We start from the raw sequence: 17,320 nt of genomic DNA on the forward strand, positions 1-17,320 counted from the left end.
AGTGAATCTTGAACTAACGATGAGGACAGGTAAATGTTGCATATGACATAGATCGCTTGCTTTGTTGGGCATATGCTGTGCTAACTATGGAATAATTACTACTATGCTACACTCAGTAGTGCTTCCAACCAGCATTAACTTTCGCTAGTTAATACATAAAGAAATAAACACCATTTTTTTTGTACAATTTACACGTCTAATTTCAGCTAGGTTCTTTCTACACAAAGTGTTTATGTTGAGATCACATAGTCATTTTAAGTTAAGAAAACGATAAGGTTACAACTGTAACCATGGTTCCCTAAAATGAGGGAATGAATGCTGCATTAGCTGACGCTATAGGGTTATAGCCGCAGACGTAGCCAATCTCTGAAACTCTTTAAAATCTCAGGTTGAGGGAGGATCACAAAACACCTCCCTCAACTGGAGCACAAAACACTAGCTGCCAATTAAAATTGTTGAGATTTTAAAGAGTTTAATTCATTCCCTCATTTCAGGAAACCGTGGTTACAGTCTTAACCTTATCGTTCCCTATCAATCCTCAAAAGACCTCCCATTGGTATATGTCTGGTTGCTATGGCAGCGATGGGGTGAGACCCGCATCTAAGCGTTCTTGTAGAAAGTGAAGTGTAGACAGTACGGTGCATTGTACAGGGTCCTCGTGCCGAGAGGAACACCAATCTGTGAACAATTGCCATTTCAATGTGTATAAACGTCTTATTAATGGGGCTCTGGCTTGTAATATGGTATCAAGCACCTTTTGCAAGAGCCCCTTTGCATTAGTTGGGCACCGTTCAGTGGCCACACATGAAGTTTCCACAATTCTGGATGTGGATGCCAAATTGTACCCCTGCCTGTGTGAGCAGGTCCTTGCTCAGTGGAATCCTCCACAGGGGTAGGGGGTTGTCATTCAAGAGCTCTATTAATTCTGGGAACCATGGGCGGTTGGGCCTTTCCGGTGCAACCAACAGAAATGCTTCCTTGTCCTCCCAATTTTGCACAGTACTTGGTGAAGTAAGTGGACAGGAGGGAATGCATACTTGCATCCTGCAGGCGAATTGTGGGCTAGAGCGTCCAGGCCCAGCGGGGCATGAGTCAGGACATACCACAGGCGATATTGTGTTGTCTTCGGTGATGCAAATAGATCTATTTCGGCTTCCCCGAATTGATCCCATATCATCAGAACTGTCTGAGGTCGAGTCTCCATTGTCATTTTATAAAACCTTGTCGTGAGAGCAAATCTCTGCCCATGTTCGAGGTGACCTGGAACGTGCATCACACGTATCAATAGAAGATGTTCCTCGCACCAAATGAGAAGCTGGCGCACCAGGTTCATCAATGGTTGTGATCAAACTCCCCCTTGGCGATTTATGTAAGCCACGACTGCCGTGTTGTCGGTTCTGACCAGAACATGAAACCTCTGGACAGCTGTTCGGAAAGTCATTAATGGTAGAAATATAGCGAGTTGTTCCAGACAATTTATGTGCCAGGTTACTTGAGTACCGCATTCGTTGTGACTACTTTGCCCCTGACCACTAAGTGCCATGCCTGTTTGATAAAATGTGTCCGTTTTCCAAATGGTTAAAGTGGCTAGACAGCAGCATGTCATCAAAAGATGTAAGCAGCTGTGCCGCCATGAATTATGGGGTACCTTCAATCTGAGCCAACACTGAAGTGGTCTAATCTGCAGTAGTCCAAGAGAGGTGACCGCTGCTGCAGAGGCCATGAGGCCCAGGGCTTATTGGAAAAATTTCAATGGAAACATTTTCCCAGCTTGAAAATTTTCAAACACCATTGAATGGAATGAACGCTTTCTTCCGACAGGCACGCCGTCAAATTATTTTGAACGGAACCCTCGCAAATGCTCCATTTAGGCATCTCAGATCCAAAATGAGGCATAATCCTCCGTCCTTTTTGGCAACTAGAAAATAGTGGCTGTAGAGGAACAAACACATCCATGGGCTCTGGTCCCTGCTTCATGCAGTAACATCAGGAGCGCTGCTCCGGTTTGGCCACCGGTACGAGGGCGCCTCGGGACCACAATCTTGAATTTGGGCCAGGGTGTTGCGAGCTAACTAGAGGGCTCCATCTCCATTTTCCGTGATGGCGGTGTAGCGAGAGCATTGAATTTGCAGGGCCATTGACCCAAGGAGGAGTGCGAGTGAGTCAGAGGCACTACAGAGTCGCTAAAGTGCTTAAAGGTCCCACCTGAAACCTTTCGGTGAAAGCGCTAATAACGTTACCGAACAGGCCCTGTTGAGACACTGGAGACTATAGCAGCACAGCTTTGTCCCTGTCCCACGTCTCTGGATAGAATCAATCGTCTAGCCGAGAACACTTGGGCACAATCCAATTGGAGGTTCTCGACCGCCAGAGTGAGCACCTGAAACTGCACAGCTTTCAGAAACTCTAGCACGGTCTTCCTCTCCTCAGAGAGAAGTCCCAACACGCTCATCAAACGTTTGTGTCCAGGGTTCACCTTCCGACACCACATCATCCTTATACTCAAGAGTGAGTGCCGAACATAATGGAGCCCTGATAACGGGGTGCAGCTCATCATGGGCATACTCCACAGGCAAAAACACTTGCAGATGAGGTGGGGAGACACACGAGGCTTGTGCTGGCAAAATCTCCTCCTCAAACTCATCCAGCTCATCCTGCCCTCATCGTCCAGCTCATCGTCTCCCTCGTGTGGTCCCTCAGGAGCCATAGAAGGCCGTCGGATAAGGGGATATACCATTCACACAGCGGAAAACATTTACGAAATGCCATCTTTAAAAAGACTCTTTTAGATTGTGCACATTATACAGATACACACAAACACAAACAGACTGTAGCACTTATGTTACAGTCTACAGAAAACGATCCAATACAATCCAATTGTTGAATAATCCAAAGTATACTTTCTGTTGATGCTCATGGGCCTTAGAATAATCCCAGCACTGTGATGTGGTGAAAGAAGTGAAGATGTCTCGTCTGTCTGCTGTCAAAAGGAGGACAATTTTATGGTTAATATCTGATATCATTGGAGCACCACAGGGGGTTAAAGAAAAATCTGACCCACCCGCTGTGAGAGGTGCAAATCTTGACGGCAATTCTTAGTAGAAAAAATCAAATTTTTCATGCAGAGTACGAAAGAGAGATTATCGGCACCCTGAACGAGAAAATTCTGAAGAGATAGCGCTATGCACCACCTCTATATGAGTTTGTCAGTTGGTGCGACAGTTCTTTTCTCCAGCTTAACACCTCTAAAACCAAGGATATGTTTATAGATTTTAGGAGAAAACAACCTGGTTCTCCTCTACCCACCTATATAAAAGGAATAAGCATAGAGGTGGTAGAGCAGTATAAATACCTGGGTACTGTGATAGACAGTAAACTCAAATGTTTTTATCTGCAAAAAGGGACAACAACGATTGTACTTCCTAAGGAAGCTTAATTCTTTTAATGTCGATAAGGTTATCCTGTATTTATTTTATAAATCTTTTATTGAATCTGTTCTTACTTTTGCTTTTATTGCCTGGTATGGGGGCATCAGCCTGAGGGAGAAAAATAATCTACGCCATATTGTGAAGGTGGCTGGTAAATTAATAGGCTGTCCACAGGTTTCCTTGACAAATATTTATGAGAGGCAGGTTATGAGGAAAGCAGATGCCATATTGGACTGTGTAAATCATCCCCTTCATTGTTCTTTTGAGGTCCTCCCCTCAGGTCGGAGATTTAGAGTCCCTTGTTTTAAGTCCAATAGGACTAAGAACTCTTTTATACCAAGTGCAATTCGGTTGCTAAATTTGCACAATTCTATGACATAGATGGGTAATACTGTAACAGTGTTTTTAACTAGTAGTTTGTGTTGTTTATTGGTATGTGAATGTGGTGTTTAGGCTACCTGTTGTGTCACCTGTATGTTTAACTGGCTGCAAGACAAGTTTTCCTTAGGGGACAATAAACTGAACCTAACCTAAATTAAGCCTGCTAAGCGCGCAAGGGACGCAGAGCACAAAGCGCTATCTGCCAAATTAAAATTGGCAAGATTTTAAAGAGTTTCAGAGATTGGCTACACCTGCAGGAATAACTCCATGGCATCAGCTACGATGCAGCATTCATAACAAGGAACTAATGTCAAACATGTGGAACCACTGTCCATGATTGAGTCTAGTTCAGCCAAAGACCTGATTTTAGTGCATATGTTTATTTATTGTTATAACTAGTATGTTTAATATGTTTATCAACATAGCATGGTGGCTGATTGCCAATATAATGCTAATAATGACTATATAACACAATTTATTGATAGCAAAGGTATACACAAATTTTCTTACTGTAAATGAACACTATAATTACTTAAAATTGTTAAAACAAACATTCTAAAATGGAAAACCTTCTCTATTCACTAACAAGACTTTGGAACTGTCTAGCACATCAATAACGACTGTTAATTGGCCAAGCAAACTTAGCAGATGCTAGTTTTCTCAAAATGGCCAAATATCTGCTTATTAATTGGCCAGGTCAAGATTTATCAGTCTATCATCAGTTTTAACCCAAATCAGCTCAAATCAACCCTCCCTACATTCATCGTCTATAAGTTTTGTTAGGAAAGAGGGGATGAGTTTAAATGAATAAACTCATCCCCTCTTCCCTATTACTCCTAACAAAACTTTTAGAAAATGAATGCCTAATATATTTAGAAAATGTATATCATCAGAAAATTATTTATCAATACACACCCAAAATGTGCAGTAAATCATATACAATAAAAGAATTATCAGCTAAATAAAAGTTACTGGTTCAATATTAGTCTCCCAAAAACACAGAGTGCTGTCCCGTATTGCTTATGTTTTCTTATAGACTGAAAGTCCAAGTTTGAAGTTTAGAATTTCTGTGGGATATATTTGTGTTGTGAGTTGTTTTGAGTTGGAACTCTGTTGAAAATCTTCTTTCTTTCTATTTTGTTATCTGTCTCTTACTGACTCTGACACAAACATACACAGTCTTTCTCACTCTGTGGTGATGATGTGGGGCTTCTTTTCTGTGAATATGCTGATAGAGGCACATTTCATTGTTTCAATGTAATCCTCACAGACTCAGCGCCAGGGTATAAGAGCTGGAGGCATGACCAAACGCAAATACCCTCAGAGTGAACCCTAGGTACGGACACACACACACTGAACACACAGGTAAGACAGCAAAATAACACATACACATAAACACATACATAAAACTTTAGTTTAGCAGCCGAGAGAGTATAAATCACCTCAGATTTCCCTTTTGTCCATTACATTTTCTGTCGTTCCCCAAAGATGTCCCACATCCATTACAAATATAATCCACTTTTTTCCTACTTCTTCCCTGTGAACACTTTGTTTTTAGAATCACAATATTTATTACAGTGGTCACCCTTGCCATTTTCTTGTTCTTTGTTCTCCATCTCAGTTAGTCTTTCATTTCTGAGAAATCAGAAAGTTATATGATTTTCTTTCTGTTTCTTTATTTTACACTAGGCATCATGTCTTCCAGTGGAGAAAAAAAGACTGCCTCCCAGACCGACGGCAAGGCAGCCCAGACCAAAAAGTCAGAGATGGGCATGATGTCCTATAAGGTAAAACCTTCAAATAAACATACAAATGCTGATGTCAAATGATTAGACATTGGTCTAACATTGTACTACTACCAGGTTTCTCTCTCTCTCTGTTAGATGTATGTGTTCGACCAGGAGAACTTCCAGGGGCGCATGATTGAGATTAACGCTGAGTGCATGAATGTTTGCGATATGGGCATGGATAGAGTTCGCTCACTACGTGTGGAGTGTGGCCCGTAAGCATCCTCATACACTTTGCATGTATATACACACACTTAAGAAAGAATGATTTGTCTGAGTCCCACACACACTCTTTATTTGCCCACTGCAGATTTGTTGGCTTTGAGCAGATGAACTTCTGCGGAGAGATGTACATCCTGGAGAAGGGCGAGTATCCTCGTTGGGATTCTTGGAGCAACTGCCAGAAGAATGACTACCTGCTGTCCTTCAGACCCGTCAGAATGGTGCGCAAATATACATACAATCCTCTTCCATCTTCAATATCATTCTTTGTTTCACTAACAAAATGCATTCATCACATTCATTCCCTTCATAGGACCCTGAGAAGCACAAGATCTGCCTGTATGAGGTGGGTCAGTACAAGGGCCGCAAGATGGAGATTATGGATGATGATGTTCCCAGCCTGTTCTCTTATGGATTCACAGACAGAGTTGGCAGCATCATGGTCAGCTGTGGAACGTAAGTGTGCCCTGAGGTTTCAGCATTTATTATGTATCCATTTTATTACTTGGGCAATCACATGAGCAGTTATAGCTGTCTCAAAACCTTGTCAGTATTGATGAATGTTAATATTAGGAGCTTATTAAAGGCTTAAAGACTTTCCAATGGAACACAAATATTGATTCCACATGCAACTGACAAATCATGCAAATCAAGGGTCATCAATTGCAAATCATGCTTCATAACTGTGACGTTACTAAAGCCTATAAGCTATTTAAATAAATGGACAACTCTTCACCACGTGCCACCCAAACATTGTTTTGATCGGAAATATGTCCAAACAGGACATAAAACAGCGCTTGTCAAGCAATTTCATGGGGACTTTGATGTCTAGTTTTTGAAGGATGTTTATCTATATTAATGAGTTTACACTAGTGAATTAGAGTGCACAGACTAACAAACAGACTTTTGGTTTTCTCAGCTGGGTGGGCTATCAGTACCCCGGATATCGTGGCAGCCAGTACCTGCTGGAGAAGGGCTGAATACAGACACTTTAACGAGTATGGCGCTCGTTGTCCTCAGTTCCAGTCTGTGAGACGTATCCGTGACATGCAGTGGCACCCACACGGCTGCTACACCATGGCCAGCAAGTGAGGGCCAGACCAGGAGAGGAAGAGGAGGGTTGGAGAGGGAGAGGGACGCAAGAGGAAGGAGAGGAGGAGAGATGCCTGAGCATCTTCCCTGTGCTGCACAGTGGGCAAATGCTTTATGGGTGACAGACTCTCGCCTAACATTGCGGTCTGCGTCTGTCAAGCTTTTAAAGTCCAGTGGGACTATGATTCTCTCAGGCCTCAGTGTCTCTGTATGGGGCAAAGGCACCGATAAACATACTTCCCTCTTCCTCACTAGCTCCTTTGCTCTCTTTCTCTCCTGTGTCATGGCTCCTTTTTTTCCTTCCATAATTTATTTAATTTTTGTCATGGTTTTTCCCCCTGCCTACATCCCCCCTTTCCCCGGGAGAATGAAAAGTGAGAGGAGAGATGAAGGGTTGAGGAGAGCTGTGCCCTAGACATCTTCCTTTGCCTGCTGTACAGAATCCTGGTCATCTTTTCAATAAAAAAGCTTGATACGAAACTTTTGTCTTGTGAAAATGTCATTTCATACATCTAATTGTTGATTTAATGATAAAGTCATATTTTTAAATGAAGCGAATACTTTTAAATGCAAACAAATAATTATAAGAGTCAATAAATAATTACATTTTGGGTGAAAACGTTTTTGAAGTAATATGTAATATTGTTTAACCTCTTTACTTTATTTATTTATTTATTTACATATTTTAATTTACATTAAACTCCGAAACAGCGGATAGCGTTACACCCACATACGTGTTTGCATACAATAATCGAAAAGAAAGTGGCCGAAATGGGCGGGGCTTAGTGGCGCTAACACTGACTCCATTGGTCTGGTACGACGGGTATAAATTATAATTATTTTATTTTAAGTATTCATTGTGAATTTTCAATTCCTTGGGTATTAAAGTTTTTCCTGTATCATTGTTCAGGTATAAATTATTGTCCAGGCCGCTCCAGGACGTGCACGCACGTTTACGTTCATTGTCAAGTGTTACGTGCATCTTTTCTCACCGTTGTTGATGCTGGACCAATCACGTTTGTTTCTGATTACAGGATAAGTGTTTTTTTAAGAATCATTTTAAAACGATTTCTGGTGCAGACGTCCATTTATATATCAGACCAACTACGTTGAAATAATTTATTGAAACGATAATGATTTTAATGTACATATGATTCCACTAAGACAAATAAAGCCATGTCATCGGTGTTGTAGCCCCAAAGCGCCTCCTTTAGGAAGACAGCCTTTTGTCTCATTTGAAACTGTTTAGTGGGAGATAAAAAAGAACATTTTGACGACCAATGGCTAGAACAAGATCACGCGCGTGGTGAGTATACTAACAAACTTTAATTCCCCAATATGTGCATCGTGTTAAAAATCGTAGAAACAAACATTCCTCTGCGAAACAATCCGAGTTATTTATTTTGTTGTTGTTTTTTCCAAAGCAAAAGGTGTTGTAAAAGGTAAAGAGAACATAGATAATAGAAACTCTCCCACGGACTTGTGTTTATATATATATATATATATATATATATATATATATATATATATATATATATATATATATATATATATATATGGGTCAATGACGTATAAGGATTTTCAACAGGCCAATTTTAAAATACAAAAAATAAGGATATTTATTGCAATTGTTCAAACATTAAGAATGTTGTGTACACATAAATTGATATAAAAAAAATGTATTAAGTGATTTTAGTGTTTTTTTTTTCAACTAGATGAATTGGCCGTGGCCTAGAAAAATGTCATGTGGTGCGACCGGGATTTATCTTAAAATTAATTTTAACTTGCTTAACATTTTTAACAAGTTCTCAGTAATATAAAGTGTTTAGAAATAAATTATTTGCATTTGCTGTGAGTTTTTTATAAATAATGATCGCATAATTTTGTTCTACAATGTCACAGTCTTCTTAAATGTAAATAAAGACTTATTTTTCCTGTAAATCACATAAAACTGATATAAATGTTTAAAAAATACCATTCACTTAAGCATACTGTATCAGTGATTAATATTTCAGTCACATAAATTAAATATTTTATTTTGAATTTAATACAGTAATTGCTATTTTTGGTCGCACCACATGATGAGTGGTAGCTCCAAATGACACAAAGACCTCATATAAAATCTATTTAAAAAGATCAATAAATAATCAGTTCCATACAAAAAATATATTTAAACCAGATTTTATTAAAATTTCACAGAATGTTCATGAACAGAAACATTTCACAAACATTTTTTTTTTCTAAAAATCTCATCACAAACATTTATAAGTGCAGCACGCATTCATGGCTTTGTTTTGAACAAACATTTCATTTAACTTGACAATAATCATGTTGCTGATGGGTATTTGGAATGTCCACGTGAAAGTGTGATACATGGTGTTAACTGCAAGCATTTATTAACCCCATTTATTTCTGAACTTTGCTCAATCTTGGCTGCTCAACTTAGAGTAGCGTGAGGTTGCTGACTCAGGTTCTGAGATGACAGCATGAACATCTTTCTTACAGTAGAAAATTACATCTGGAGTTTGTGGCCACATGAATAAGTTCTTTTCACCCTCCTGCCGCATGGAGCTAACCTGGAGTTCCTCTCGCACAACCTCAAAAACCTGGCCTACATATGGAAGCTCATCATAAATAGGTTACAATCACAAACTTGCCACTCAAGTCTTGAAGACTAGCTTGTTCCCTTGGAGGCTCAGGTGCGCTTGAGGGATCCTCAGTGTGGCACATGGTGTCCCTCAGGTCTTCTTTCACTGGCTGGCATAGGCATGTCTTCATTTCTGCATGCTTGCAGAAGCATGACACCTCCCTATGACTAATTTGTGCAGATTGTGAAGACAAAACCTGCTGTATCTTTAAGGTGCACCTCACAGCCGTCCATTTGCCTGGAATCAGCTCATCATACTTCTGAATGCTCTCTTCGCTTATCCAATGGTGAGTAATAGTTGACCCTGATTTTTTGGCCAGCATCTCACACAAGTCCAGTGGAGTCTGCAGCTTGCCTCCTCGTTGAATGTAGAGACCTGCATCCCTCTTTACGGCACTGCCAATGCCATCCGGGGCACCCTTTCCATGGGACTTTTGATTTATTCCATGTAACATGCTTGAACCCAGAAAGGAAAGGCACAGTACTAAGGAGGCAAAAGTTTGCTAGCTGTTTCCTCAGATGTAAGACATGCTTATTCAGTTTACACTTCTCTTTCTGCAGTCTTTTGATACGTTTCTCTGCTGAAGATGTATTCCTTCTCTGATCTCTCTCTGGTGTGGAGGACACAGGTGGATTAAAATCCTCATTCAGAGGTATGGGTTCTACCACAGCTTGAGCTGCATTTTCTGGCTGCTCTTGTACTACATCTACATCAACTAGAACTGTCTCCATAGATGGCGGTGTAAGGTCAACACAGCATTTGCCATCTTGTTCCTTTCCCTGTAAGCACTGGATGCAGCCCTCCATTTCTCTCTCTGTTTCTTTTTCTTTCTCTCTGGCAGCTCACTTGACTTCACATATGGAATCTTTCCCTGACATTTTCTTCTCTGGTAGCTGAAACAGTAATATAATATAGCATCGTGCCATTAATCTACAGTGTATAGTCTATTTTATTTTGGACTAATAATAGATGACAGGAGATGAACATGTTAACAAAAAAATTTATTTCCTCCAGGTAATGAAAAACACACAAGAGCAATATGTACATCATGTTGCTTTATTTATGGTTTTAATTCAAACATTTTTTTAACATACCTTTGTCTTCTCCTAGCAAGGTACTCTGCTCTTGCTGCAGGGTCAGAATTAACATGCTGCCTATGGCTAGCACTTTTTACTTTGCTTGGCAGTGGCATCTGGTAAAATAGATTAAAACAGTTATAAATATATAAATACATAAATAAATAAATAATGAATGCATAATAATTGCATAATTACCAAAGTGAAATTACATTCTCTAAATTATATTTTTGTATTTTTCTCATGATATTGTACAAAGATAAAACATAAACATTGTGTCTTAAATATTAGAAAACATTACTCAAATGACTGCATAAATATCTAGTCCAAATAATACTAAAAAGTACTTTACTTATATAAATCTTCAATTGAATATAAAAGCACAAAACCTGCCAATCTAGGACATATATCTATCATGGAAAACACTCTGCAATGGTCGCACCACATGATATTTGGTCCCACCACATGATATTTTCAAGTTCAGTTCAAATTTACAGGCACAGAATTAGCCACCTAAATGAAACAAGCTAGCTTCCCACAAAAGGTCACTATGAAATTTATAATCAAAATATATATTTGTAGAAAAAAATTTATATTAATTTTTTTTCAATGTCATACCACATGATATCCAAATGTGGCAACTACATACCAGCAGTTAAATATGAATTTAATTATTTTTTTTTTTCAAATTTGAGAGAGAGTTACAAACCTGCTTGCTGCTTCCATGGGTCCTTGGCAAACTGGTACATCATGCAATGTCCTGTCTTTGAATGGATTTCAACATAAAAGTCCCAAAGTGGTCATTTCTTGATGGTCGCACCACATGATATTTCATAAAACGGACATCATCGAACAAAGTTTGTTTGTATATTATGATGAAAATATAAATACAAATGCTTTGCAATTTTTTACAGGACTACAAAACACTTTGAAAATAATGCCAAATAGGGCATAAAATGAATTTGAATAGATTTAGAGTCATTTCAAAGATGTTTTCAAAACAGCAGTCATGGTCAGATGGTCGCACCACATGATATTTTGACACTATAAATAACAGAAAATTACAAATAAATAAAGGTTTTTGAAAAGTTAAAAGTGAGTACAGATAATAGAGAGGTACTACATATATATATAGTATCTTTTTATGCATTTAAACCTTTTTTTAAATGAAATAAAGGCAGTTGGACAGAAAATGTAGGCTTCACGTCATTGACCCATATATATATATCTGGTGAATACATGTGGTTTCCATTGTTAGTTAGCAAAATACTTAACAGTGGGGTATTGGTTGATATCAATTACATTTTACAGGTGCTGAATACATTTTATCACATACACATATCCCAACTTGAAGATTGTAATGATTGTATTTTTCTTTTACAAGGATGTTGGAGATGGAATGCAGGACATTTGAGTCCTGGGGTGCAGGTCCACTGAAGAGCACCTTTCCCTCCTATGAGCTTGTCAAAAGGGAAAAAACTGAATCAGAAATATGTGCTTTTAACCCTGACTCCATGATTACAGTCAGTGAGACAGTCAAACAGGAGAAGATAGATACATATAGTGTTAAACAAGAGCTTCTCAACCCAGAACCCACTGAGGCAGAAAAGGCTGGCTTCAAAACCAGGAAAACACTAGAGCACAATGGTCAGGTGGAAGATGAACCCCCAACCTATGAGCTGCATACTAACAACGATATCCCTGAAGTACATTCACACTCTCAGAACAGGCGTTGGCCCAGACGCTGCAAAAAAAGGCAGGCGTCAGATTTAATAGTTCCTTTAATCAGTGCGAAGAGTTCTAGGCCTGTCAGTGTACCAGAGACAGAGTCAGAAGATACCAATGACCCAAGCTGGACTCCTCACATAACCACTTCGGTATCTAAAAGAAAGCATTTCAAGACAGTTAAACATCCTCTGGGCCAGCCATGGAAAAGCACTTCAGTCCCCAAAAGGGTAAAGTCTATCCGTGCAACTCGGCCATCAACCCTTCAATCAGACTTTGAGTTGGCAGATACCAGTGGTGTAAGAAGGTCGCCTCACACTTCTGTTAAACGTCCAAGGGGTCGTCCACAAAAAAGCACTTCTTTGACACTAACAGTCACCAAACAAATGCTAAAGTCTAAAAAGAACCTGATTCAAGACCCTCCTAAATCACATCTCAAACAGATCACGCAGCATGATAATAGGAAGAAAGTGGTGTCTAAAACAAATGAAAGGATGCCAGCTGCATGTTCTAAGAATCAGCGCAATGATCTCTGTGAAACGTGTGGCAAGGTCTTCCTCAGCAAACGGGACTTGCGGCGTCACGAGCGCACACACACGGGGGCCAAGCCATTTACCTGCAGCGTGTGTCAGAGGGCCTTCAACGATGAAGGGAACATGCGCAAACACATGGCGGTACACTCTGGCAAACAGCCGTACGTATGCGCCCTGTGTGGCAGGGGCTTTTCATGGAGCGGTAACCTCTGTCGGCACAAGTTCCTCATCCATGAGATCAGAACGGAAGCCTGTCGCAACAAACCGTTCTGGCATGAATGCCCCATCTGCCATTGCAAATTTAAATGCAAGAAGAGTGTAAAGCGTCACGTCAGCTCATCAAAATGTAGCAAAAAGCGTGTTGGGAGTAAAAAAGCAAATACTAAGAGGATGACAAGTGAAGGGTGGAATGGGACAGGTGTCAAAAAATAATTGAGACTGAAATCTTAGGATATTTGACCCCATGGGTTGTCCGACTGGTACTGAAAATGACATGGCATTGATATGTGAATGATCATGTTGACAGATTTTTGAATATCTGGACACACAATGTTTGTTAGCATCTGATCCAAGAAAGAGAGGCAATAAAGGTGATATGATTGCAAAAATCCTGGTTTTGAAATGCATTTACCCTCACTGAGAACTTTATTAGAAACATTATGGTCCTAATAAAGTGCCAGATGTGGTCTTCTACTGTTGTAGCCCATTTGTCTCAAGGTTTGACGTTGTGAAATCTGATATCTATTCTGCTCACTACAATTGTACAGAGTGGTTATCTGTGTTACCGTTATCTGTCTGTCAGCTCGAACCAGTCTGGCCATTCTCCGTTGACCTCTCTCATCAACAAAGTGTTTCCATCCACAGAACTGCCGCTCACTGGATGTTTTTTGTTTTTGGCACCATTCTGAGTAAACTCTAGACACTGTTGTGCGTGAAAATCCCAGGAGATCAGCAGTTACAGAAATACTCAAACCAGCCCTTCTGGCACCAACAACCATTAGTAGGGGGAAGTAAGCACAACTCCAGCTGTGTAGGCAACAAACCGCACTTAAGCTTAAAGTATACTTTGGTTTTGACGCAAACGCTTAAGGCCCAGTTACACGCTGTTTTTCTGCGTTCTGAATTGAATCACGCCCGGTTGAACGCGTTGCATTTCAATGTATACTCTTTTGACTGCGAGTGAATATGAATGCGTTTGATGCATGTGCACTACCACTGTTTTGTGAAACTCTTTTAGTACAGTCAACAGCAGGCGCATGCACCAACAATGTGCACAGACAAGGAATATCCGCTTGTCGAGAAAATCTGGGCTGTGCACCGACATGTCCTGATGACTAGAATTTGAGTCGCGCATACTTTGTGTGGAAGGGTTAGCAATGCAGACAAGTATACTCAGGACTGTAGCATCTGTACACATGCTTAGCTTTTCAATGTAAGCTTCATTTTACTGTGCGCCACCTTGTGGACCCACTAATTAGTGCAAATAATTCCAGGCGCATGGTGGAATTCTGCACGATTAAGCCCAAAGTATACTTGGGTCAGACATTTGATGCAAATGTCATCATCACCAGAGTACTCAAGCACTGAACGTGTGCAGCCCGATGTTTAACATGCAGATTGTGCATACCCCTGGAATTATTTGCACTAATTAGGGGGTCCACAAAGTGGCAAGACTGACATTTGAGCCATTGCTGTCACGAACATGTGCAATTGAAGAAAATGTAATCGCCGCTAAACATCAGGAGAAGAAGGTAAAAACAACAACAGTGGAAGTCAAGAGCGCATGTGTGAGGATCTCTGGAGATTTCAGAGCATTTGTATAATGCATCTCTCCTGCATTTTTATAACTCGAATCTGAAGGAAATATAAATACCTTTATGGGTCTAAACTCCTGTAGAGAAATTCCGGTCTCTCATAGCAGTCGTAGCCCGCATACGACAACCGCCTGTGTATGCGCACAGTTATATGGTGTTAAAATTAAAGAGGGATGCTTTAAAAGAGTCCGTCTGACCCATGCACATACATCCTTTGAAAAGACCTTATAATAAATCTGTCTTATGGACAGATTGTCCGAATTTAATTACAAAATTGATTGCTAGGGGCTGTAATGATAGCCTTGTTGAGAGATAGGAAATTCTAAAGCAACTTTTATTACCTAATCAATGCATTACTTTTCTACCACAATAATGTTATGTGCATTTTGTTTATATTATATATTTATAACTATTTAATAATTACATATTTAATTATTTTTATGTGGGGGCTTTTCTCTGCAAATATTATGTGATTAATTGCAATTAATTTGATTAATTAATCAGCATAATTAATTTGATTATCAATTAACAGCCCTAATTATAATTTACAGTTAAAGGGATAGGTCACCCAAAAATTTTAATTCTGTTATTATTTACATTTACTTATTCAAAATCTGTTTGACTTTATTTCTATGGAGGCCCAAACCTGTATAAATAATAAATAAATAAATGTAATAATAAAAAATAAATAAAAGGAATAAATGTCTTGATAAAACATATATAATTAGTTTTTAATTAAATTTATTCCTGAATTTATTATTGTATGACTTCATTCCTTTATTAATTTCTATATTCATTTTTTACTTTATTTTTATTCTTTTTAACTTTTAATTATTCATTTTTTTGTATATTTTTTATATTTATATATTCCCATATATATTTATTTCCATATTTATATATTCCCATATATATTTATTTCCATATTTTTATATTCCCATATATATTTATTTATTTATACATGTATTTATTTGTACTTTTCTGTGTGCAACATTGAAATGAGGGAGGCGGTCCTTGCGTAGCTCCAGTTCATCATTGGTTAAGAGCTCAATAGTACTTATCGGAAGCAGATGGACATCCCAATTTAGCACCCTCTGACTCGCATAGATTTTGAATATGCAGGGAAACGTTTTGCAGAGAGTTTAACAATCCAGGATGTGCTTCGACATTCATACCGGCATACAGCTCTCCTAAAACATCAATAAGCACCTCTACTCGTAAATGAAACATAGTCATTTGATGCGTGGTTATCGACTTCATTCGCAAATTGCGCAATTCTCCAGATATATGTGAAGCATCAGCTATAGATTTTTTTATTGAATGTTTTTTATTGCCGAACTTATATATATATATATATATATATATATATATATATATATATATATATATATATATATATATATACATACATACATAAACAATCAGGGAAATGAAGCATGGTTGTATCTTTTACAATGAACAATCATAACAACAGAAATCAATAGTATGGATTTGCAGACTTCAAAATATGAAGTTATATACACAGAAAAAAAAGAAAGGTTAAATCATATAATTTATTAAACTTGCTCATTTTGTGGTTTTGTTGAAGAAACAGCTCCCCATTTATTTTGTGATTGTAGTATAACCAATAAATCTTGGATTGACTTAAGCTCTTGTGTTTTTAGCCCCACAGCTATAGTTTACATGATATGGCTATGACCTAATGTCACATCAAAACAAGTCAAGAGTAATCGAGCACACGCTTCAATAAGCCAATTTTAAGCAGGACCCGCCCACATAATTATCATACAAGAGACAGAAATGTAAGAATAAATACAAAAATAAATAAATGTGGGAATATTTAAATATAGAAATAAATACATGTGGGAATAAATAAATATAAAAATAAATGAATGCATAAATAAATAATAATAAAAACAAAAAAATAATGAAAGAATAAAAAAAGTTTTAAAGAATAAAAATAAAAAGAGAAAATAATAAATAAAGAGAAAACAATAAATAAAAGTCATACAAAAATAAATTCAGGAATAACTTTCATTAATAACTAATTATATTTGTTTTATCAAGACATTTATGCCTTTATTAATTTTCTTATTATTACATTTATTTATTTATGTATTTATGTATTATTATTACATGTGTCCTACATACAGTTCTTCCTTGGAACGCCAAAAGATATGTTAGCAAAATTTCTTTCAAGGCAAATCAGTCCACTCGTTTTGGGAACGCTGCTATTTTCTATGGAAACATGCAGCAAAACAGTGCAGCTCCTATCTACTTGTATGTGGAAAGACTGAAATCTCCAAAACGGTTGATACGGTTAAGATTACAATCAAATAACATATTTAAGTTTAGCAGTAAAATCTGACAACAATGGAAATATAAATTGTGCTTCTTTAGCTCAGATCATGCTAACAAAAGCTAGTTTTTAATCTGGTCCAGCTAATGTTGTAGGATAGGCCTATATTATATACTGCCCTCTAGTGTTTTAGTGTTGGTTAATGTGTTGAGGAAAGTTGTTTAAATGAATGTCGAGCATTAATAATATCATCCAGAAAGCCTTTTCTAGTTGCTCCTTCTACCTTGATTGTATACATTGGTAGTTTTTAATCCATGT

General features: G+C 38.3%; 2 protein-coding genes across 2 annotated transcripts; both read left to right on the plus strand.

The window, feature by feature from the left end:
- Positions 1-5,106: 5,106 nt before the first annotated feature.
- On the plus strand, positions 5,107-7,390 carry crybb1l1 (crystallin, beta B1, like 1). Its single transcript, XM_052149984.1, is given in 7 exon segments — positions 5,107-5,174; positions 5,499-5,596; positions 5,693-5,811; positions 5,907-6,039; positions 6,132-6,274; positions 6,738-6,795; positions 6,797-7,390. Coding segments are annotated over 6 exon segments (660 nt in total). The 5' UTR covers positions 5,107-5,174; positions 5,499-5,503; the 3' UTR covers positions 6,911-7,390.
- Positions 7,391-7,997: 607 nt separating this feature from the next.
- Positions 7,998-13,547, plus strand: LOC127660036 (zinc finger protein mnm-2-like). Its single transcript, XM_052150090.1, has 2 exons — positions 7,998-8,216; positions 12,019-13,547. Exons 1-2 carry the CDS (start codon positions 8,191-8,193, stop codon positions 13,322-13,324), a joined length of 1,332 nt encoding a protein of 443 aa, XP_052006050.1. The 5' UTR covers positions 7,998-8,190; the 3' UTR covers positions 13,325-13,547.
- The last annotated feature ends 3,773 nt before the right edge of the window (positions 13,548-17,320 follow it).

This window comes from Xyrauchen texanus, chromosome 19 (assembly GCF_025860055.1).
Source record: "Xyrauchen texanus isolate HMW12.3.18 chromosome 19, RBS_HiC_50CHRs, whole genome shotgun sequence".
Classification (NCBI taxonomy): domain Eukaryota; kingdom Metazoa; phylum Chordata; class Actinopteri; order Cypriniformes; family Catostomidae; genus Xyrauchen; species Xyrauchen texanus.